This window comes from Chaetodon auriga, chromosome 14 (genome assembly GCF_051107435.1).
Source record: "Chaetodon auriga isolate fChaAug3 chromosome 14, fChaAug3.hap1, whole genome shotgun sequence".
Taxonomy (NCBI): Eukaryota; Metazoa; Chordata; class Actinopteri; order Chaetodontiformes; family Chaetodontidae; genus Chaetodon; species Chaetodon auriga.
The window spans coordinates 5,050,709-5,075,555 of NC_135087.1; the positions used below are offsets into that span (position 1 = coordinate 5,050,709).

The 24,847-nt window shown below is 44.1% G+C and overlaps 1 protein-coding gene across 3 annotated transcripts in view; it reads left to right on the top strand.

The window, feature by feature from the left end:
- Positions 1-1,148: 1,148 nt before the first annotated feature.
- The window catches only part of slc7a14a (solute carrier family 7 member 14a), a 29,868-nt gene continuing 6,169 nt past the window's right edge, over positions 1,149-24,847 (top strand). Inside the window, exons 1-8 of one of the 3 annotated variants that reach the window (XM_076748121.1) lie at positions 1,149-1,424; positions 16,105-16,652; positions 17,013-17,249; positions 19,698-19,915; positions 20,296-20,442; positions 23,244-23,452; positions 23,549-23,696; positions 24,328-24,823. In XM_076748121.1, coding sequence (XP_076604236.1) covers positions 16,346-16,652; positions 17,013-17,249; positions 19,698-19,915; positions 20,296-20,442; positions 23,244-23,452; positions 23,549-23,696; positions 24,328-24,823 — 1,762 coding nt within the window. In that variant the 5' untranslated portion in view covers positions 1,149-1,424; positions 16,105-16,345. Of the gene's footprint in view, positions 1,425-1,549; positions 1,876-16,104; positions 16,653-17,012; positions 17,250-19,697; positions 19,916-20,295; positions 20,443-23,243; positions 23,453-23,548; positions 23,697-24,327; positions 24,824-24,847 lie in introns of those variants that run through there. The other 2 variants (XM_076748123.1, XM_076748122.1) reach the window with 2 other exon arrangements.

Genomic DNA, 24,847 nt, shown 5'->3' on the forward strand with positions numbered 1-24,847 from the left:
CAAACTGAACCGAAAACGTAACCTCCTCTGCAAAGGTTAATATTTGAGGCCCAATTGCAGCCCTTCGAGGTGGATTTGATCACTGCTCATCCACCTATGCTGCTATTCACTGGTAATGCTGATTAATGTTGCAGCTGCAGACATGCCCTTCCTCTGGCTGTCACACAGTGCAGCTGACATAAATAGGCTATCTATGGCAAATAACATGGCCATCTGCTAAATATTTGATCAGAGACTAGCACAGACTTAATAATTTAGCAACAGGCCTTTACATGACTCTCACTGCCTCTGCTTTTGGAAATGAATGGTGTGGCAGGGATGCATCCCCCCCCCCCTCATGTCATTAAACACCAATGCTGTGCTCCAAGACCCCCTAAAGGCAAGCTGCATCCGTGGAAAATGTCACATGCCTAGAATGTGTCCAATAGCTGTCTAAACGCGGCATCATTACATTTGACAGACATGTCTTGTGTGACCTATACATCCACTTTGTACTGGCGAGGGCAATTTGCTGCTGCAGCCCTGTGTGGCAGTTTCACAACCTGCTGATCTCCTGCATGACTGGAAAGCAATGAAATGACATGGTCAGGTGAGAGAATCAGGTGGAACAGTGACAGAGCAAACTGTGCCTCATCGATCACTTTAACCACCATGTGAGGGTATTTATGACGTTTCCTGGAGTTCATCACATACACTGCAGCCTTTAAACAGACATGTTTGACTGTGGTAAACCTACATTTTTCATATGTTCATGTGTTAAATCCTTAGAAATCTTCAGAAAAGCACCTGACATTTATTTAGCTCGGTTGATTCTTTGCAGTAATGAAAATTTGTGACGTCTCGTATGAATCAAAATCACCCACTGAACATTTTCTGTATTTCATTAATGTAAGATGTTTAATTTATGACAACGAAATACTGTATGTTCTTTTTTTGTGGATAGCCAGAAATAAAGTAATCCTGGAACTGCAGGAAAAAGTACAACTAAAAAATTCAATGAAGTATAAAATAAGTATGACGCATCATTAGAGGACTCTATAAAGAACATAAATGACAGGATTATTGTGGGCATATTGTGGTGATAATCCTCGTGTCATGGTTGGATCGGGGCACATCACGAGGGTGGGCTGGAACAACGACGTCCGGTCAGCTCGCTGTCTCCTGGTCGGTCGAGGGCGATCAGGAAACAAACCGGATGAATAAAACACGGTGTCGGCGGTCACATGTCGTGCAGCGGGCTCCTTAATGATTTAAAGCTTTTTACATCATCAGCCTCACCCTCCCACCTGCCATCCCGCCTCCCTCCCTCCCTCCTCCCGCGCAGGCTCCCGCTGATGCACCGCGCAGCCCGGAGATGCTGCTGCTGATGCTGGTGACCGACTGCAGCATCCGACATGGGCATCCTTTAATCCGGCCGTGCCACAGTGAGTGTTTTTCCACCACTTTTCTCTCCCTCTCGTCCTCTCGTTATCTCCTACTACATCAACCCTCCACCCCTGTCCCCCAGTGACCCCCCACCTCACTCCTCCTCCTCCTCCTCCTCCTCCTCCTCCCTTTTTTTGTTGTCTTCCTTTGTGCAGTTCTTTTTTTCACGAGCGATGGCGCATAACGCGGCGGAAACCGTGCGTCGTCGTGGAGGTGATGTTTGGTGAGTGGACGGAAATGTCGGGAAATGGGCGCCTCACCTTTAACCGTGTGCCTGTTTGCGTGAGAAAGGGAAAGGAAGAGAGAGTTTAGGGCGGGTGTCGCTTCTCCCACCGGACTAGAACTGCAGCAGGCTCCGCTTGGAGGGTCGAGGAGAGTACAGGAGGAGACAGAGGGGCGGCTGGGACTCGACTGAAAGAGGGTGGGACGTGTAATTAAGTGTTTTTGCAGGTGAGAGCATGTGTGGTTATTGCTTATGTGGACTGTGTTTAGGTGTGTCAGGGGGAGAGGAGAGACACAAAGATGCCATGATGAAACTTATGCGCATGGAAAGAGAAGGAAAAAGAGCTTTTCCAGGCTGTGAGCTTGTCGAGGTATTGGGTTACTTTGCTATTGGCTCATGCTACTCCAAATGAATATGGTGTGATAAATGATCATATAGGCTAAAATAACCTTTTTGCAAGGGCTGAATCTGTATCTAATATGCAAAAAGATTATGATTTATCACAGCCTGACTATCATATTATGGCACATAACCTGCTCTGTCAAGACATCTATCTATCTATCTATCTATCTACACAAACAGCGGGGCAGTGCACTGTGCTGCTGGATGCATGTGTGTGTGTCTATATGAGGACAAGAGCACTCAGACACTGAAAGCCTGAAGCTGTGGAACTGGGCTAATCCCTAATGACATGGCCAGATCTCTCTCTCCCTCTCGCTCTCCCTCTCTGTCTGCCATAAGATCTCATCTCTGGTTTTTTTTTTTTTTCCCCGCCCCTCCTTAATTCTCTTTTCTCGTACTCACTTGTGGTGACATGCTGTCCGTGGTGCTGAAAACAGTCATCAGCGGGTCAGCTTGCTAATATGCTCAGACTTGATGGCCCTGTCAGCGCTCAACAGGTGCCTTTAGTTCCTGTAAGAGACAGCCGCGCAGACATAGAGAAAGCCAATTCCATTTTAATTCAATTACTTTTGGATGGAGATTGTGTTTGCTTGCCAGAGCTGCAGGTTTCTGTTTGAAAATGGCATTTTCACCCCAGAAAGTGATTAAATTGTCAAACGTAGAAGTATTGACGCTTTTTAAAGCACAATAGGCAATTCAGGAGTTCGACTGACGAAGGGAGCACACGCTGCTTCCACTCTGTATTTATATCAACTTAATCAAATATAATACAGACATGATGAATGCTTTATTTTGGAAAATACACAAGCGTTTACAAAAAACGTCATTTGAGCTTCCCCCAATATATAATGTAGCACCATATAGCAAATCTATATAAGCCAGGCGGACGCAGTTCTATCCAAGACAATAGATGTCATTCAGGAAGAAAAACATGATGATGATGATGATGATGAAGAGGAGTAGGAGTAGGAGGAGGAGGAGGAGGTGAAAACAACCAACAGTAAATAGTAGAACTTGATTATATAACTGACCAATTTAGTAACTGCAGTTTCTCTTCCTGCCCTCACACACACACACACACACACACACACACACACACACACACACACACAGAGAGCCCCCAAGACATTCAGGTCTCACATCAGAGGAGTCAGAGTCACATGTCGGGCCGCACCACCGGAGCAGCTTGAGGTGCACTGACTCGCCCCCCGATTTTTGTTTTACTTTGAGTATATTCAGGTTGTGTTGTTTGTATGATTCAGTGCCGGGTAGAGTTTCTGAATCCACAGCAAAATATACAACGCAACAACGGCCCCTGAGCCCTGGAGGCATCCCTAAAGAACGTGACCTTGAGCATTTAAGCTTTTTTTTTTTTTTTCAGAGTTCCCAACATACACAAACTAAGAATGGTCCGTCAAAGTAATAGAATTAGAAAGAACCATGAAAAATGTAAAATACATTATAGTATCCCCTGTTAGCTCAGCTGATGTAGTCGCTAACGCTCCTAATCAAAGTACCTGTTTCATCAAGTAAGAGATGCTTCATGAACTTAAAACTAGCCGGGTCACTTTGGCTACGAGCGGCAGCTGTGGAATAATGACAGCTGCAAATATTTAGTGTGATATAGCACAAGTAGAGACACTTTACAAAGTACACAGTTTGTGTACTCTCTGTTATCCGCAATATCTGTCGAAGATTAGCCCCCATAAGCTAACTGGTCATGCCAGACCGAGGCTGAAGCAAACACTGAGTGTGTTGAATGGACCAAAGGTGTGTGTTTAAACTCAGTTTGTCATTTGTTAATGAAGATTATGACATGTCTTCTTTCAGAAGTCACACAGTCGTGCTTTAAAGCCACTGTAACTGTTTTTTGACCACTGGGGGGCAGCAGAGTCAGCATTGACACATCGTTATCTTTTAAGTTGGTATGGTGAACTTGTTCGCAAACATTTGCCTATTTACACATCAAGCCTTTATGGAGTGACATTGTCACTCGTCATGCTTCTCTTTTCGCTCTGTTTTTGGTCTCTACCAACTCCTGAGGGACATATCTGTTGCTTTAGCAGCTAAATGCTCCGCTATATACAGCAGCTAGTCTCCCATCAGCTGGGTTTTTAGACCTTTTCAGTGCTGACAGCTGCCTGCTGCAGCCTGAAAATGATGCTATGAGAGCGAACCAAACAGTAAATTTGGGGTCAGACAGACAAACAATGAGCTGAAGCTCAGTATAAAGCTCTGTCAAGAGGAAGGGAGCTGCAGATTTGTTATTCTAAAAAAAATATATTATAGCCACTTTAAGTCACAAGCCAAAATCTGTGCAACTGCATGGTTTATTAAATGGTACGGCTCTCACATTCGTCTTTATTAGGGATAATGGATGCTGAATGAAAGCTTGTGTGTATGCGTGTGTGTGCGCGCTCAGACCAGACACGCGAGAGAACGGATGTTTCTTTGAGAAAACATAATGTTTATGTGCCTGTTTGGAATAACCCTGCATGATAGCTTTGCTCGTCTTTATGACAGATAAATACTTTACATCTAGTGATGCCATTACTCAACTCTTACAGTAAAACACAGGAGTGACTCATGCAGCAGAAACACACGCACACACACACACACACACACACACACACACACACACACAGTCTCCAAACCACAAGCCTTTATATTTATGAATGGCTCGCTGGCCCCCACCACCCTTTCTCCATCAGATGCTCCTCGGCAATGACGTCAGTGAACCTGCCTGCGCATAAAGGCTAATACAATCAGAACCTCACACACACACACACACACACACACACACACACACACACATACACACACACACACATTGTCTCTTTGTTTGTCTCTGTCAGCAGCACACACACACACACACACACACACACCTCTGGTTACTGGCTCAACAGGCACTAAAGCGAGAGGAAAGAGAAGAGACAGCTAGAAAGAGAAGCAGAGAGGCTGCAGGGTTAGTGTGTGGGAGGTGGGCGGCCTCGATGGTTATCATTACCATGTAATCCGATCTCTGTTTTAAATTTGTGACCATGGTTTCTTCCTCAGAGGTATACCCGCAGTTTCAACCAGTTCTTATTCCCCGAGCGTCAAATACTAACGCTTTTTCATGCCTTTGTGTGACGCACATGGTTCCCTTTAGGGTCTGAAGGACATGCACTGGACTTTCAAATCACTCCAATGTATTCCCATCCTCGGCGATATTAGGGGAAGCCTCCTGCAGAAGAAAAAAAGATCCCCTTGAATCTAGCAATCATGAACTAATATTGCACAGACCATCCAGGCATGTAGTATTTAACATGATGTATTACTTTGACAAGGTGCCACTAAACTATGTGCAGAAGAATGAGTCTTACAGGAGCCAACAAACGTCTAGTAAAACACACATTAAGAAATTCAAACTGTGGTAAACACATAAATAGTCCTCAGTGTGACAGGAGAAGATGAAATGACACTGGTATTATCCTTTCTGTGAGATGACTGCGTAACTTGATCGTTGTAGTTAAAAGCTCATAAAACCATTGTTACTTTCACTGAGACCAGTTGTATTTGTCTGGTTCAGGCTCCGCGTTTATGTTTTTAAAACCAACGGACCCTCTTTAAAAAAAAACTGTAGAGGCTGTTTCCGTGAATCATATGAGAGTGGACAGAAAAGGCAGTTACAGCTCGCAAACATGCAGCTTCGACGTGACCCTCGCTCTTCGTGGTGCTGCACGCTATGCTAATCTTTAAGGTCAGCGCCGCATTGTGTGGACAAACGCTGGAATTCAGGCAGTTTTATCCATTTAGTTGCCATGGCAAAGCATCCCAAGGCCAGCATCCGAGAAGAGGCTGAGAAAAAGAAACAGAAACACAGCCAGTCAGAGAGTGAGGGGGCGGGAATACAGGTGGGTCACAGGTGAAGGTGGAATCGATGAAATAAAGAGCAGCATCAACTGTCAGAGGACTGCTTGAACACGGTGAGGAGTGCATACAACAGGCACTCTGCTCATTTGCTGGCAAGCTGTATAAGCTGATAAACAGCTCCCAGCACTTTCGGGGAAAGACTGGGAGGACAGAGAGATTAGAGGGAGGGGACGGCAAAGAGCGAGACACTGTGTGTGGCTTTAATGGTCCATGACTGTGGGAGAACTTTTCTGCCAAAAAAAGGTCCCATAAGTCACTGTATTGACAAAGTTTCCTGAAAGAATGACTTAATATCTCAAAATAATAACTTAGTCAAGTTTGTAATTTTTTTGAGATACTAAGTCACTAATTTGAGACTATAAATCATTACTTTGAAATACTAAGTCTCTTTAGCACTCATTATTTTGAGATACAAAGTCATTATTTTGAGAGAGTTTCTCATTATTTTGCAATACTAACTCGTAATTTCCAGACATCAAGTCATTATTTTGAGACAGTAAATCATTATTTGAAGAAGGTTTCTCATTTTTTTGAGATGCTAAATCATATTTTGAGATACTGACTCATCATTCGTGAAGGTTTCTCATTATAATGACTTACAGGATTTTCTTTTTTCATCACGTTGGTGCAAATGGGCTTGTATATCTGACAGAAGCATTTTTTTTTTTTTTGAGTCACGGATGGATAGTGATTCCTCTATCATAAAAGACCAGGGAAATATATGTCTTAATGCGTGGCACTATATAGAAAGCTCTCTCAGTTGCTACAGAAGGACAATAACGCCCACAGCAGACATGGGGATTAGCAAATGGGATCGATGGAGACAATGCTGTGGGGGGAAAATTGTCTTTGGCAACCACTGGCAATATTTCCTTTCTCCATTATCTCTGAGTGTCACCAATATTTCATGGTGCTGGAGTTCCTCGTCGAAGAATTAGTCAGCAAGATACGACTGAAGTCTGCAACCAGAATCAATGAGCCAGTTTTAGGAAGTTTTAGGCCTTTTCTTTGACGGAACGTCTTCAGTCGAGATTTGTATTCAGTCGTCGTGCTGGTCGCCAAACTTGAGGTTTAGTCTGAGTGTGTGGAATGACCCTGTTGTTGTTTAGCGCTTTAGGCCACATAGACAGAGATGTCATCGATATGGCTGGTTAGCCAGAGAGCCAGAGGGAGTGACATCGTTGTTTTTATTTATCTTGAAGTCTGGAGCCAGACCTGGTGTGCTTTAAGCTTCGGGCTCCCACCGCGCTGCATTAGGGCAAGATAGATGGGGATGAGGGAGGCAAATTGGGAGTGAAGCGGGCTGGCTGACAGGTCGGTCATGCAGAGCGATTTGTCTGCATCTGGCACCAGTGCCAACAGTGTGCACCTTGGAAACGTATGACAGATCGGGATAATACACCTTAAAGAGAGAGAAAACTGCTGAATGTTGTCTCTTTTATTACTATTCTGCAAATCCACATCAACATGTTTGGGCTTGATGGTCAAAGTCTGAAGTGAATCAGACTCATGGGCGAGCCAGAATCGGAGCCAATCAGTCAGTAAATGAGCAAACTGGTCAGACGGCCAACTGAGGGAAGCAGAGGGACATCCCTGTTTGTGTTTGTGTTTGTCTGTTACCAGTTCCAGTAGTGTCGATCAACACATTACACTAATTAGTTAGGAGTGGCAGCATGCTGGATGGCATGCCGGCAGTACCAAATGTAGACTTTGACCTGTTTTTTCTGTTTTGCCTTCATCTTAAAAAATTCATCGTATCATCGACTGGCACAGATTATTTTCACGGTGTAGTCTCTCTTTCCGTGTATTCTGTGTTCCACGGCCGCTTACTCTGATGTCTGTTTAATTAACTAAACCAGTACAAGTCGAGGGAGCAAGGATAACGTGAATGAGGGTTTATTTGAGTGCTTAAACAGCATCGCAAGCGATCAAAGACTTACATCACGGCCTGATGGTTTACTCTTATTAGCACAATGTTATACAATATCACACGGTCAAAAGCTTGTTTCCATCCAAATTCTCAGACTTCTCTACATCTGAGCACCGTGTTGTTCCAAGGTTGTTTTTTTTTTACACCTTCAGTGCTGCACAGCCTTACAACACGAGCTCCTATCATACACAGCAAGATGTATTCAGCTACCAAACAAAACAATAAGAGCAAATATAAACACAATCCTAACATAGTCTATGGATAATACACTGCTACAAATATGTCATAAACTGTATGACATCAGAACATTTATGATATGTGATTAAAACATGAACCAATTACAAGCGAGATGAATACAGTCAATGAAAGTCATACAAAGTCATAGTTCCTTGGTTTCATGGTACGACTTCCTGGTTTACTCTTTGACGGGTGGCTGCGTCTTTGCCTCATTATTCGCCCAAGTGGAGCATTTTCCTGCTCTCCTCCAGCTGTCTGAAATAAACAGTGGCTGTCGTAGATGAGCAGAATATTAAATAAGTACATGTGATTCAGACGGTCGTGGCTGGATTAGGATCTCCAGCGGCCCCTCGGGGTTAAACCTCAAAGGGCCCACAGCACATCAGGAGTCTGCTGTGTTTCATTTACTGCTGATCACGTTCACACACGCTCTCATAACAACTTTTAAAAGTTTCACCTGCCATAACTTTCACGAAAAGAAGTTAAATAGACGTTTGGATCTTTGTAAAATAAACCTATTTATCAATCGATAAACCAATCACGGCTCTCCAGAGGAACGCGGGGTGGGCGTTTCTTTCCCTTTGTGCATGAAGAGCACATAGCAGCACGGTGGGCCTGCGGGTGCACACCCAAGACACCCGGCTGGTCGGTTGGTCCATATACGGTAGATGGTTTGACATTAGTAAATCAAACAAAGAATCCATCAGGAAATTACCGAGCCAGTGAGGCAGCCTGCTCAGTGAAACTGATGGGAACATCACAGTTCTTATTTAAAAGTCAGCCTCCGAACGCTTTGGACAGATAGGTGAAGTGTGACTGATGAGTCAGGCGACGAAGTCAACCTGACAGGCGGCAATTTCTCTTTAGCGTCAAACGAGGAATCAGATTCATTAGGCTTGTCAGATCGGGGCGCTGTGGCCAGTCAGCCAACGCACTGAATCAGCCAGACAGTCGCCAAAGTCAGCCAAGCAGCGGGAAATGAGTTTAGGAGTTTCCACTTCAGCCAATTACTGCTGGTGTCTGCAAGACTCCTCAGCTGGATCTGCTATTTGTGTTGTGAATATGCTGTCTTGGAAGAAATGTTGTTTCCTCAATTTCTACACCATAATGCCGACATGTCTTCGACCTAAAAGAGCAACATAGTAAAGGTTGCGTCATACAGGACCAAACTACATTTAACAATAAAGCCCTCCGTAATGGAAGCAGCTGTGATTAAATGGGCATCGATATGCTATTAGTCATAGTGACTGATAACAATCCATTATTGTGTTGAAGCCATTAGACTGCAGACTGCACTGTGCTCTAAGCACTGCTGTGTAACAGTCTGTAGGGGCTGGCCTCATAAATCTTAATGCTGAGAGGCACTGAGGTAGAACTGTGCACACAAACATCGATTATGAATCAATCTGTCTATCTATCGATCTATCGATGCATCTTACATTAACACGCTCCTCAAACATGTCAAACATCTGCCAGTCTGAGGCAGAGTGAGTGAGAGATGGTGAGAAAAGGGGGAAGTTGAAGTGAAACGCACTTCCCCTTTGATTGACTCTACCCGGGCCATCAGAACTGGGGCCAGGGCCGCTTGCCAGGTTTGCCTTATGGAGAGGCGCAGGCCATGCAATGCAGGCCAGGTGCCAGGTTGGTTTCGAGTGAATCAGGAAGGCTCTCAGCCTTATTAAGCCAATGCGGCTCCTGCTGTAAAGGCAATGAGAGCTCAATCAGGTTATTCATCCAGTAATTCAGACGCAGGCAGGGGCGGACACAGAGACGGGCTTAGTCACGGCTGATTAGGCACGAGGACGGATGGTCTGACAGCTCTCTTATCCGGAGAGGAAACGCAGTAATGCTAAGATGCTAAAGGTGCTGGTGATGATTACAATGACAGGGATTCAACTATTGATCTTTAAACGGCAGCACTCCGGCAGAGCAGATAATGGGTGTTTGTTTAATGCCGTAACATCGAAGAAAGATGTTGGTTGAAATTCTATTACACCGCCTGTCGGTGTGAGACAGAGCTGCTGTAAATGCAGCGGCGGTGCATCGCTCACACACTGGGAGACGACAGTCATTTTTCAGATCTTTCTCTTTCTCACAGCGTCGCTTTATTTTCTCTTCATGCCGTTTCCTTCACACATATGCTTATATTTCCTTTCTCCTCTAATGAAACAGCAGGAGCAATATGAGTAATTCCATGGCTGGATGTCTAAATAAATAGAAAATGTATTGCCTGCGCCCACACTATATTAAATAATGCAGCAGCTAACGTTGCCACTGGCACTTTAGTTTGTGCTCAGACGAGTAGCGCCGTGCCTGTTGTACTCGGAGTCGGGGGGTGGTGCAGCATACAGATGTTGCCATTGGAGAAGTACCAGCTGCTTCTGCATGCACTACGTGTAATGTAATGAATTACTGGTGCTGAAATGAGCTTGATGGATTTCAGAGTGTATAGTGACTGTGCTGATCGGTGTGCATCCAGAGCATTCAGGCAGTGAAAGTAGCCTGCTGTGGCAAGAAAAGGTCAAACTTAAAGCAGTGATTTGGCACTTTGGGAAATATGCTCATTTGCTTTCTTTAGATGAGAAGATAGACGCCATTCTCCACAGATAAACTCCAATTATCCACGGAGCTGGAGGTGATTATCCTAGCCGAGCATGAAGGCTGGAAGCAGGGAAACATAGCTAACATGGCTCTGTCTCACATTTAAATCTGAGCACACGGTGTCTTAATTGTTCAATCCAAACGCAAACAGAAAATTAACTTGACAAGCTGTGGTTTTACGGGGATTTGCAAATGAAGAAACACTTATTCAGCGTGCAGTTTTGAAAGAAACCTGCTGTAACTCTGTCCTGCTAACAGCCGCCATGCTGACTTTAACCGAGTCTCTGCTGGTTTCCTCAGTACCTCATGGTCAAGCACTCTGGACAGAGCCAAGCTAGCTGTTTCCCCTTGCTTCCAGTCTTTATGCAAAGCTAAGCTAAGTGCCTCCTGGCTCCAGCTCCACAGTGGTATTGATCTTCTAATCTAACTCTTGGCAAGAGAGAAAGTGTAGTTTCCAAATTGCTGGAGTATAATTAAAAGGCTGTCTGCTCCAGCTACAGCAATATTCCTGTAAACCAGAGAGTCTGCAAGACTGCACAGTCCCTGTTACATTAAAAGAGAATTAAAAACGTCTCAAAAATTACACACAGTGACGAAGCATCATGGCATCCATTCTGTAACTGTGGTTCATGAGAAATTAGCAAAAAAATCCTAAAAAAAACCCCCAAAACAGAACATTAGATAATGAAATTAGCTCAGATTGCTGCAGCTCCTTGTTGCACAGCGTCAGCTCATACTGACATCCTAACATCATACGAGCAGGACAGAATTCTAATAAATAAAATAATAAGTCGTTACCTTCCTGTGAATTAAAACACATTTGCTCTACTTGGTGTTCTTGATTTGATGCTTCATTTAATTTAGTTGCGAGGTTTAGCCGTTGAAAACACGGACAGCTGACGGTTGTAATGCTGCTGAAGTTGGCTGTTTACATGTGAACATGTGGCTGACACGTTGTCCACTTTGTCACACGAGCCTCAGTTTCCACAAAGGTCACATGTTCTTAGATTAACCTTTATTCGAGGGAGTGCTGCAGGTAAACTGAAGTCGGTCTTCAGCACAGAGCAGATGGAACACCTGCTGCCACGGTGCTTTGTGCCGCTCGCTTTTGTTGATCTACGACTGTTCAAATAGCTCAGACTCAACAAAAGGGCAGGTGGTCACTGGCAGTGAAACTAGCCAGAGAATATTAAAGAATATTAGAGCGTAACAGACGTTTTGACGAGCCAGCTGCCTGCATGATTTGATTTGGGATGATGAAAGGCTGCGTGATGGTGCGACAGCGCTTCACGCACGGAAACACAACGATCCCAAACAACCCTTTTTGTCCCCAGATGCCACTTTTTCACTGTTGCTGAGTTGATTGGATACGTGCATAAGTAGCAGTGTCTCCAGTTAAAGCACCGCACACACACACACACACACACACACACACACACACACACACACACACACACACACACATACATTCATTGACAAAGCCCAACCTGAGGATCAAAGCTCGGTGCTCTAATGAAAAACAGATTTGCTGTTTTTCAGTCTGCTCATCCTCTTCATCCTTTCCTCCTAATCTTTCTTTTCCTGTCCTCGTTTTACACACACACACACACACACACACACACACATACATACACAAGTGATGTCTCCATCACTTTTGGGGACATACATAGACTTACATTCATTTCCTTGAGACTTACTCTACCCTAACCCTAAATCTTCATCCTAAACTTTGATGTTTTACCTTATTGGGGACTTGCGTTTTGTCCCCATAAGGAAGGTGAGTCCCCAGTTTGACTGTGCAAACAGATTTATGTCCCCACAACATGAGTAATACGTAACATAATGAAAAGTCACTCATAGCTCATTTCTGATCTACGGTTGATTTCAGGGTTACCTTTAGGGCTGCATGTGCAGCAAACTGCCATGTGAGACTGTTAATTCTCTCTTTCTGTGTAATCAGTAGTTAACAGTCAGCAGTGGATCATCTCACTAAAAAGCCAGTGTGTAATTTAATGTCCTTAGAGATTAATTTTTAAACATGAGAGAACTTGGTGTCATGATAGAATTATTCTGCTAAATTAAACACTAGTGTGCTCTTGAGGACAGGTGGGAATCTTTAGAAATGACTGACTCCAGTGAACCATTGATTCATGCTTTCAGTCCATTGGATTGCAGTATGAAACATAACTGTTAACAGTTAAGCTAGCTGCTCCTCTTAGTGAAGGTCGTTGTCTGAAAAAAAGACGAGCATGCTGCTTTTTGCATGTTGTCTGCAGTAAACCCTTTTTCAGAGGAGGCATTCTGAGGCAGAACTAACAACACTAATGATGGCTGCATTACGTGTCGGTGAGCCGGTTCCAGGGCTCAGTGCTGTGCATGCCCACTCGTTCACATGGCTTACTGGGACACTTCGTGATATGGAGCCATTGTTAATGTTGCAAGGTGGAACTTCTTAGTCCTGACCTCCAGTCTGAATGTTCCGTCCCACATGTTCTGGTGTTTGTCGGCCAGTCTCTGAACTTCACAAGCACATTAGCACACTTCAAAGGAGTAAAAGAGCACAAATTAACTGAATGGATATAGAAATGGGAACTACAAAGCTGTTGCTGCTCACTGTCCACTGTGTGCGCTGCCATATTGCTGCGACGTCAGGCGTGTTAATGATGCCGAGCTCTGGCTGGATGGATCCTGACCAAGTTTCCGACGTTTCGTTCTATTGCACTGTTCCGTGTTTTTTCTGACTTCTGAGTACAGCGGATGGCAGCATAATGTACACCTGTGCTTTTCCTGCCATGAAAAGTCAAAACTCTGCCATGAAAAGGCTCTAAAAATTGGGAAACATATTACTGCCTGTATAAGAATAATGAAAGTCCACTTTACTGGATACAACTAATGGATGTCTGGGTTCTTTTTATAGAAACAGATTTTGGCTGTTAGCACCGTGTATCTCCCCGCCGCAGAAATACCCTCTCTGCTGAGGCCCGTCATTATCCGCAGAGCCATTTGGGTGCAGGGCTTTTGAAATGAAACAGGTGATGTTGGGAGTCATTTCCAGCTCGCTCGCTGGTGCTTGTGCTTCGGTGGACTTCGCTAACGTTAGTCTGTGAGTGATTGTGTTGTGATGTGATGTGTAATAGTTTCCGAGGCTTTCATCTAGCAAACATTGTGTGAGTAATGTCAAAAATGCACTCAAACGCTTCCTTACTGAGGGCTGCTCTGGTGTGTGTGTGTGTGTGTGTTGTACATCCTCTGGAAGGTGCTCTGTGCCTTCGTGACATGGTTTTCCTTTTCTGTTTCCATCAATATAGCATGGAGAAACCTTAACAATCATTTCCTGGATCGCAGGAAAATCACGATTCCTATGTGACTTTCATTTCCACCCCGACTTTTGAGTTTGATGAAGGTTCATATTTTGACTGTGATTACTGCCAGTTTGTTTGTTTCGTCCCTGCAGCGGAGTGGAAAACGCTTCCTCTGCCATATATTTAAATCACTGTTTATTGGCCCATTTCACGTCACGTCTTCCTCAACTTTCCCTCTGCAAGTAAATTGCTAAATTCAATTTCATTACAGCATAATCAGGATACCTGTGAGTCGGCCTTGTGATGGGTTAAGAGCCCCTGCCCCACCTGACACTCATCATCACACACAAATTAAATCACCTTTTTTCCTCTCTCTCCACATGCTCGTACTGCCGCTAAGTGCAGCAACAATAGCAGCCCCGGCCTCCTCTCGTTAAACAGCTGGGTAATTGCAGCCATCATCCGTGTGAGTGGCTCATATTATAGCTGAGAGGCGATGTGGGTGCGCCGTGTGTGAGTGTGTGTTAGTTCAGTAACTTGTGCTTGTTGTTCAAAGTGGGTGAATGGAGAGTGTTAGTTCACAGAGAGGAGGAGAGAGAGGTGGACGGAGCTTCAATTGATGCCTGTTATAGCTCTCTTTTCAACAGACTCTCCTCTCACGCTGTTACTCCCATGACATCAGAGACTCTGTTGAAAGGCTGCGTTGAAGAAAGCCTCTGCTGGTTGGTTACGCTGCGTCGCTGCTCAACTCTAATAAATAATTGTTGTAATTATTCTGCACTTAAAATTGATGCATTTTAAGGGTTTCGCTGATTGCTTTGATTCAGCTGCACGTCTCTGTCCGCCAACGTGCTGCTCGCATATTGCTGATGTTTTCCTGACACGCAAAGCTTTTTCAGTTTGTTTATCTGTTTTTGTAGCTGCAGCGTAAGTGTACATGATCGAATAATGAAAAGCAGCAATGAAAGTAGAACAATATTATCAGCAAAATATACCTATTGGAAAAATAAAAGTTGGCATTATGCTGAACAATTACGCATGCATTAATTACACTGATACTATAATTAGTTTATAATATTATTATACTTACACTATACTTATTAATTAATGCACAGTGTTAGTTATTAGTTATTATTAGTATTAGTTAAAATTGAGCAAACTTTAACTGCTTTTGGGTGAATGTGTAATAATGAATTGTATTTAATCACGAGTTTTGGGTAAATTTATGGACAGAAATGTTGTTCTAATTACATAAATAATGACCAAATAATTAATAATAAGGGAAATGTCTGACTTTCAGGCCAGTTTTTGCTATTTGATTTAAGTCACGGACAATTCACTGGTATTTATTTATAAGTAGTTTAATTAATTATTTACTTTTTTGCTCCATTTAGCTGAAAGTTTATTGTCGTAGGAGACAAATTAACACGCAATTGTTCTTAAATTCAAATTCTTTTTTCACTGGACAAATAATTATCATAAATAATTGCTGTTTAATTTCCAACTCTAGAAACCTGTGAGCTGTCTAGATGTAAAGTAATAAAGGTGTGGAGGAGCACAGGCAGGTCAGAGATACAGACTGTGACAGTTCCACTGATTCTACGTGTACGTGTGCATCTGTAATGTAGGCAGGACATGAGTTGAGACAGTTAATCACTTTGTAATGCAAACGAGACGTTTTGGAGACGTGAATGAAATCATGGCGGCCCTGTTTGATTCTCTTCAAAGAAGCTTTCCAGAAGCTTTTAGTTTAGAATAACACTGGTATGTAAGTATGACTCCACGTATTGCTCCGTCTCCCCCTCATCAACAAAAAATATTTAATGTCCACTGCTGCCACTAATGAGCCTGGCTACTATAGCAACAGTGCTACAGGGAGAGAACTGCTAATTAGCTGCTTCCTCGCTCAGGTGCGCTTCATTTGTGGACGAATGTGTAATGCGTCTCCACCGCCGGGCTCCGGTGTGTTGGCGTGTGTACTCCATAGTAAGCATTGTGTCAGACGGATAACGGGAGGCAATGTGCTGTGAAATGCTTCAAGAATAACTCATCCCACCTTTGCTTCACAGATAACTTTCTCACCATGCGGGGAAGAAGCAAGATGGCCTTCCAGTAAACCGAGACAAGAGGGTTGAACAAGCCGAGGCGAAGGCAGCGGGACAAAAGCAGATCTTTGAATCTTCCGTCGTTGGATGAGGAGTGACTCCTCTTCCACTGTGCTGTCATTGTTTTCAGTGAAACTGCAGAAGAAAGAGCATCTCCTCACTCGTCCGTCCCTTTAACTCTGACCCTTGACCTTTAGCCCTCAGTATGAGCGGTCTGGTAGGGAAGCTGGACCCTCGGAGGGTACAATGGGCAGCGGGGTGGAACACCTTTGCGTCCCGCGTCCTGAGGACCAAACCTGTGGAGTCCATGTTGGATTCGGCCATGTCGGGCACCAGCTCGCATGGCACCAGGCTGGCCCGGGTGTTGTCTACAGTGGACCTGGTGTCGCTGGGCGTGGGCAGCTGCGTCGGGACGGGGATGTATGTGGTCTCGGGGCTGGTCGCCAAGGAGATGGCCGGTCCGGGGGTCATTGTGTCCTTCATTATCGCCGCTGTGGCCTCCATACTGTCAGGTGAGACTGGATGCACACGTGCATTTTGTGACTTTCTACTGCCCTTAAACACTCACTTTCTGTGTCCTTTAACACACACACACACACACACACACACACACACTAGGCTGACTGTATCATACTATAGGCTGCAGTGTAAAGGTTACTGTAGTTCTCATCACCATTACACTGATATGATTCATATGGAGAGCCTGTGCAATAAGAACAAGGGCAAAGACATTACGCGGGCGAAGCTCTAATATAAAAGGGACTCGAGGGATGTCTTAGTACGAGCTTAATGCTCCCATCAGTACCTTCAGCTCAGCCTCACACTCGGATGATAATGCAGCGTGTGAATGAATGTGTGTGTTCCCCCCACAGGGGTGTGTTACGCGGAGTTCGGCGTGCGGGTGCCTAAGACCACGGGCTCGGCCTACACGTACAGCTACGTGACCGTGGGCGAGTGCGTGGCGTTCTTCATCGGCTGGAACTTAATTCTGGAGTATCTGATTGGGACCGCGGCGGGGGCGTCGGCTCTCAGCAGCATGGCCGACTCGCTGGCCAATCACAGCATCAGCAACTTCATGATAACACACATCGGAACGCTCAATGGATTGGGTGAGTGGACAAGCACAAAGGTTTCAGAGCTGTATCAAGAAGTCATGGCTACTGAGGCTGCATCCTGATTATCTTTCCACTGTTACTGGAAACCTAAAGCAGACCAGCAGCAGATGGTCGCAGTGTTCTTGAAGGCAAATAATAAACGAGGGAGTTAGCGATGTAGCTTGGTCCATTAAGGGCTTTGTATACGAGGAGGAGGACCTTAAAATCAGCCCTGAATGTTACAGGAAATCAGTGCAGAGCAGCTCAAACTGGACTGATGTGCTCTCTCCTCTTGGTTCTGGTTAATAGCCGAGCTGAGGAGATTTCAGTGAGCTGAAGTCTCCAGTAAATAATGCGTTACAGTAATCAAGTCGACTTGAAATAAAGGCATGAATCAGTTTTTCAGCGTCTTTTTGATTTAAAAATGGTTGTACTTTAGTTATGTTTGTCGGGTGGAAATATGAAGTTTTCGTCATCTTGTTGATGCAGGACCTGAATCTTAGATCTGGATCAAGATTTATAACCTCAGATTTAATCCAAGAAGTTCATTTCCCCTGATTATTAAACAGCATATCTCTATTTGTTTTAGGTCCGCCTAGTAGGAATTCAGTTCTGTCCTCGTTTAACTTATTATTCATTGCCAAAAGATAATTAAGTGGAGTCTTTTACTCCATATTTGTAGTCTGAAGCTATCAGCTGCAGTCTACCATCAAAGTCAAATGTCAAGCAGGTGTCGCTTTAAAGCCCTCTGAGGCCTGTCAGACGCTTTTGAGGTACTTTGACATGCTCTGACATTTTTATGGATATCACCTATCTAATAAAACTTTCATCCCAAAGTGCCAATATGCCTAAACTCAGCACCAATAACCTGAGAGCGGTAAGAATGTCACCTGTAGACATACACTTTTTAAAAACCTTGGAAATGTTCAGAGGTGCTGAGATAAGCGTTTCTGACTTTTGAAGCTTGTAAACCGGTGTTTTCTACACTAAGATGATTCAATCGTTGAGAAATGTCGTCTGGTTTGGTTGTTAAAGCGTGAAAACTTTGGAGTGACACCACCGTTTTCAAAGCCAGTGGCCTACACAAGGATTATTGATGAAGCAGGTGTGAACACAGGAGGAGTTTGGAGCATTTTCACACATTTTTCTTTCTTCATAATGACACACTAACGACTGCAGAGCTGCCTTTTTGTTATATGAATCCTCTGTTTGCAAATGTGGAGCCATCGAGAGCTTCCTTCAGACTCAAAGACTGAAGTGTGTTTTGTAGTTCCCTCACATGATTCTACAAACTAAATCCACTTTCTGACTGTATACGTTTCAAAGGAGACTGTTGAAGGTTTCAGAGGATGTTTTTTTTATGTGTGTAGGACCAAACCTGGCGGGGATTTCAATGCAGTTTGGCCAAATTTCTGTGCTTTGTACCTGAGTTCTTCTGGGTTGGATCACAGTTATGCCAGTTGACCCGAAGAAGCAGGTTTAACAAACTCAGTCTTTGCTGGGATTCATGCAGTTTGTTCTCACTGTCACAAATTACCTTCTCAGCATCTAACAGGAGCGTAATACCATCTGTATCCCAGGAATGGTTTTGTTTGTCTCAAAGGGCTTCTGTTTTTAAATGATAGCACATATTTTAAAGCCTAATTAAAAAAAAAAGTAACACCATCTGGGAAATCATCCAATCCTTATGAGATTTTTCACAGGGAGCGTCCAAATGATGCTTCATTGCTTATCTTGGGAATCACGTCATTATGGAAAGCGGCGGCAGCATCTTGGATTTCTAAATGATTCATGCAACACAGTTTTCCAGGTCATAAACCGTACCGTGAGGGGAATGCCTGCTAATCTGGTGTAATGCTACACCCGACGCGGGTGCCAGCCCTGTCTTTCTGGATGACACCGCCCTGACAGCCTCTTCCTGTTGGACGCTGACAAAGCGGTGGTTGTGGTCACATGATAAGCAGCGCGGCCAGATGTTCCACAACATAATGGAAAGTTAATGTTTCCTTTTCCTGCTGGATAAAAACAGCTGTTTTCTCCACACCTCTGGGAAAAGCGTGGAATTCAGCTCAAAATAAGTCTCATTAGTTTGTGTGTGTGGGCGTGAGACCACCTGAGGATATTTATGAAGACCCACTTCCTCTGCATGTTCCTCTGCAAGTTGTTTCAAGCTGTAATTATTAATAAATTGTTTTATTGTGCATTCCTTCAAATTACTTAAGTTGATGCTGCAGATTTCTCATTTGACGTTTCAAGAAAATAGCCCCAATCTTGGGGAAATTTTCTGATGGCTACCTAAATATAAAGCTTTGTAATCACCCGTGTGTCCTTGAAAGAATCAATAGGTCACCCAACCAAGACATGGCAAGAGTTCATGGCCCTGTGACTGATAGATCTGACACGGTGACCATTGTCTAAGACCAAAATATACTCTGACACACTCTGTGGGTGTGTGTGCTCCAGGTAAGGGGGAGCAGTCGTACCCAGACCTGCTGGCGCTGCTGATAGCGCTGCTGGTGACGGTGATCGTCGCTTTGGGAGTGAAGAACTCTGTGGGCTTCAACAACGTGCTGAACGTCATCAACCTCATCGTGTGGGTGTTCATGATGATCGCCGGGCTGTTCTTCGTCAGCGGAGAGAACTGGGACGAGGGGAGGTTCCTGCCCTTTGGCTGGTCGGGGGTACGCACACACATGCAAACACACACACGCTAAATCACAAGAACGCCAATGAATAAAACAGTGAGGCTGAAAGGCAGGTGTGCTGGCAGATTATCGGCTTTGTTTTTATTTTACTTATTTATATGTCAGGGACAATGCAAAAGCAGGCTACAAAAGATGGTAGAGATATGTTGCATGTGGGATTTCTAGCCAAAGATGGCTCTCCTGCTTAAACTGATGAAGAGTACATTAGTTAAACTGAGTACATAATAAATAATGACATTGTCATATATGTGAAAAATTGTAATATTGCCTCACATTGTCCGGTCAGTTTGAGTTTTTCTTCCTGTTGGAAGGCCATCCCAATAATATGTTCCTTTTGCTTCTGTGGCTTGTTTCAGGTGATGCAGGGAGCAGCCACCTGTTTCTATGCCTTCATTGGATTTGACATCATTGCTACAACAGGCGAGGAGGCCAAGAGTCCCAACACCTCCATCCCCTACGCCATCACTGCCTCACTCATCACCTGCCTCACCGCCTACGTCTCTGTGAGTTCCCCCGAAAACCACAAACAGCCACAGTAAAAGCTTCACTTCATTAGCGCTTCGGAGGTAATGACTGGATGCAGAACATTAATCTTGTGTTACTTCAGTAACTAAGCAGTTGTAGTCAGTAAGTATGATGATTTGGCTCAGTGACTCCAGCGTTACAAAATCAGGTTTTAATTTCACACATAAATATGATCTCATTGATCGTGGGAAGACAGCAGGCTGTAATCACAGCTTCTTATTCATACACCCACATACCGTAGTTTTTCAAAACATTTTGAAACTAATTTGACAAAAGTATTGCATTTAAATCACTGAGAACCAAACACAATTACATGTTTCACTCATTTTGTTCCTAAGATAAGATAAGATAAAACTTTATTAATGCCCTGCAGGGGAAATTTAAATTGTTACAGACAGCAAAGACTTTAAAGAGACATAGAAAAAAGAACATAAAAGGCAATAAAATAAAAAAGAAAACAGAATAAAATTACATTTATACAAGAGTATAAAAAACTATTGCCATATTGAACTTGACATGAATCAAATTTGAATAACAAATACAGTATTTTGTACTAATACACAGTAGAAAAAATATATAACAAAGAAAATATATCACATTGCACAATGTATTTGCACAGATGTAGTGGATGAGAGCGGATGTTAACGTAAATAACGGCCGTGCGAACGCGTCATTGTGCGACACGATCCTAAATCTCAGTGTGAAGACGACACATTTTTGCTGCTGCTGCTCGTTTCCCATTCTTCTCCTTCATGCTTTGACGTTCCCTCTGAGCTCCTATCAAACCACTTGTAAATGCGACCTGATCCAAAATTTGAGAAGTGTCTGACAGAAGGATGGAAAGATCAAACATGGAGATGCCTCCCTCTGCACTCGGCTGCGTGGGCGTGCATCTAATCTCTGATCTTTACGTATTCAACTTGCACAACCCTTTCTGACTCGTGCTGGATGGTTGTTGCTATGGGTACTGTGTAACGGCGGCCTATCAGGGAGGAGAATTTTTTTTCGGCATCGCCCGGGGGCCGAAGATTGCATCAACTTCAAAACTCAACTACTTCTCCGTGAATAGCTGGTTTTGCTCTGTCTCCCCGTCTCCCAGCTGCACCCATGTCTCCACCTCAGTCCTCTCCCGCGCTGTCACGTCTCCTCTCTCAGCTTCTATTGATCTCCATCTTTCTTTGATCAGACACTCTGTGGACATCGTTCTCGCTCCCATCAGGATCCTCCAGCTGCTGCTCTTCAACATCCAGTAATCGCTTTATTAATGAAGCACATGAGATGCCGTTTTTCTGCTGGCATTGATTTTACAGAACACTTGAACTGCAGAGTGAAAGTTTCACTGTAGTTTCTTCCAAAATTGTCAAAATTAGTGGAGTTCTTTTCATTTGTTTGGCATTTTTGGGAAACCTCCATCCCGATGGGTCACATGAATGTTTAACTAGCTGATGCGGGCACTGCAGGATGCAGTTTGGGATCAGCTAAATCAAACAAATGCGTCTAGCCGGGATTTGCCGTGGGATTCACTCTAGATTAGTGCAGTCAGCCTGTGACAGGCTCATACACGCCGTCGACCAGCCTGTGCCCAGATAGGACGAAGGGTCAAAGGTCACCAGGCTACGAGGGGGAGACCAATCTCTCGACCTTCCTCTGCGAGGGTTGGTCTTTTTATCATTCCTCTCTCCTCTCCTGCCCTCTCTCTTTCTGCGATCTGCTCATGCAAATCCCTCTCTTTCGCAGCACAGTATCAGTGACAGATGGCCCTGCATGATTTCACACGTCACACACGAGGATCAAAATCGCGCACGCACGCACGCACACACACACACACACACACACACACACACACACACACACACACACACACACACACAGCGAGAGAGAAGCATGACTAATGAACACTCTGCATGTAATGCGATGTGCGGCGCGCTCGCTGTGTAAAGTTAGACTGGAAGATCGCAGCTCAGCGCTTCATATACAGCATCAAGTTATTCTGATGAGGGTGAGAAAACACTGAATTACATCACTGTTAGAAGCTGTTCTGAGCGTTCCCATGTCAAGAAGTAGTAGTAGCACTTTAGTGTATTAGAAATATAGTTTAAGCATTGAAAAGTCCTTACAAGTGTACTTAATTTAAAGTATGTTTGACATATGCTTTTAAAAAGCGTACTTCTAAATAGATGTCATTAAATTAAAGTGGTATTTCAAAGTACTTATAAAAAGTGTACTTTGTTGTAAGTGTATTATAAATTGTATTTTTAAAAGGTGTACTAAATTACAAATACTTTTAATTAAAAAATGGAATTAATTAAAAAAAGAAATGTGATTAATTAAAGTCCTTTGTACTAAAGTGTACTTTAATTTCACTTCATTTGAAGTATATTTAAGTATATTTCTGACAAATTGGTGATATAATACAATTGTACTGCAAGTGTGTTTTCAATACTCGTGAATCCAGATTTTCACTGATGTACACTTAAATATATTGAGAGTGACAAAGGGTAACAAAATGGCCTGTATTGGGGTCTGCCAGTGGTTTCTCATATCACCATTGGGGGCGCCAAATCCCAAAATATGTAATTATCCATATAGCAGCTTTATATAAAGCAACATTTAATTATTGAAGCATCTCCTCTCTATAGTATTTTAGCAATATTTCACGATGAACATCCAGTTAAATCATTTATTTTGTATTTTTAATTATTTAATTTTTTCATATTTCAGTATGGAACTCTTCTTAACGAGCTCTTTCTCTGTTGGTATTCACCCCTCTTCCATCCAGGTCTCTGTGATCCTGACCCTGATGGTCCCGTACAACGAGATCGACGCAGACGCCCCGCTCATGGAGATGTTTGCCATGCACGGCTGTATGTTCGCAAAGTATATCGTGGCGGTGGGCTCCATAGCCGGACTCACTGTGTCCCTCCTGGGGTCCCTGTTCCCCATGCCCAGGGTCATCTATGCCATGGCAGGGGACGGCTTGCTGTTTAAGTCAGTCAACACGGTTATTTCGTAGCGTTCTTCTTTAATCTCGGTCTAAATGATCTGCACAGCTGGATCTCAAACTCCTCGTTTTTGTGTATTTAGGTTCCTGGCCAACGTGTCTTCCTACACAGAGACCCCTGCTGTTGCCTGTGTGGTGTCGGGCTTTCTGGCTGCCCTGCTGTCCCTCCTGGTCAGCCTCAGAGACCTCATCGAGATGATGTCCATAGGAACCCTGCTGGCCTACACCCTGGTGAGTGGCGGATGATGATGCTAGACGCATTCATATAGACCATATGGGTACATACATGGTGCAAGCATCGCTATATTTAGCTCACTGTATTACAGAGATTTACACTTCAGTCTTTTCTGATAAGAACCAATGGTAGATGTGTATTTTGTGCTTAGCTCTATGATTTGGTCTTTAGTCTGAGACTTACATGAAGTCAAGGAATTTAATTTGTTTTGCAAATGTTAGTCAGATTTGGTGAAGAAGGCTCTGCCCTTTGAAGGATTGTGCAAAGCAACAGGGATTTTGCTGGGAAACCTAATCCCTCCAACACACGAACCATACAGATTATAGCTGTTAACGTACAGTAATAGCATGCTTTAGCAAATTCAACAATACCAAGAGGTTTAACATATAAGCAGTTGGTCACGGTGACGGATCGAGTGTTGATCTCTGGATCTAGTCAGCTGGTGGCTGATCAGCTGAAATACCAGTGAGCTGCTGGTTCTGATATATGTATGAAATGCTGATTAGCAATGCAGAAGGTAACATGCAGAAGTTGTTTGCCTCAGAACAAAATGTTTGAGCCAATTCTTCTTCTGCTACTGGAAGAAAATCTGTTTTTGTGACAACTGCTCCCCCTCCTGGCCTGCAGGTAAGCCTGTGCGTACTCCTGCTGCGTTACCAACCTGAGGGCGACATCCACGGCTTCGTGAACTTCCTGTCTGAGGAGCAGAACAACAAGAGGAAGGAAGGCGTCCTGGCCGAGTGCGAGAAAGACGCCTGTTCGCCAACCAGCGAAGCAGACGAGTACGGAGGCCCGCCCACGAACACCTGTGGAGCCAAAAACCTGCCGTCATTGGGCGACAACGAGATGCTGATAGGCAAGCCGGATAAAAACGCCTACACTGCCAGCCACCCAAACTACGGCACGGTGGATATGACCACCGGCATTGAGGCGGAGGAGTCAGAGGGCGGGATGTCCCGGCGGTTGAAGAAGCTCATTGGACCACGCTACTACACCATGAGGATCCGATTGGGCCTCCCGGGAAAGATGGACAGGCCAACTCCGGCCACGGGGAAAACTGTCACCGTCTGTGTCCTGCTCCTCTTCATCTTCATCTTTGCTTTCTGCTCCTTCATCATTTTTGGTGAGAACACACAAACACAAACAC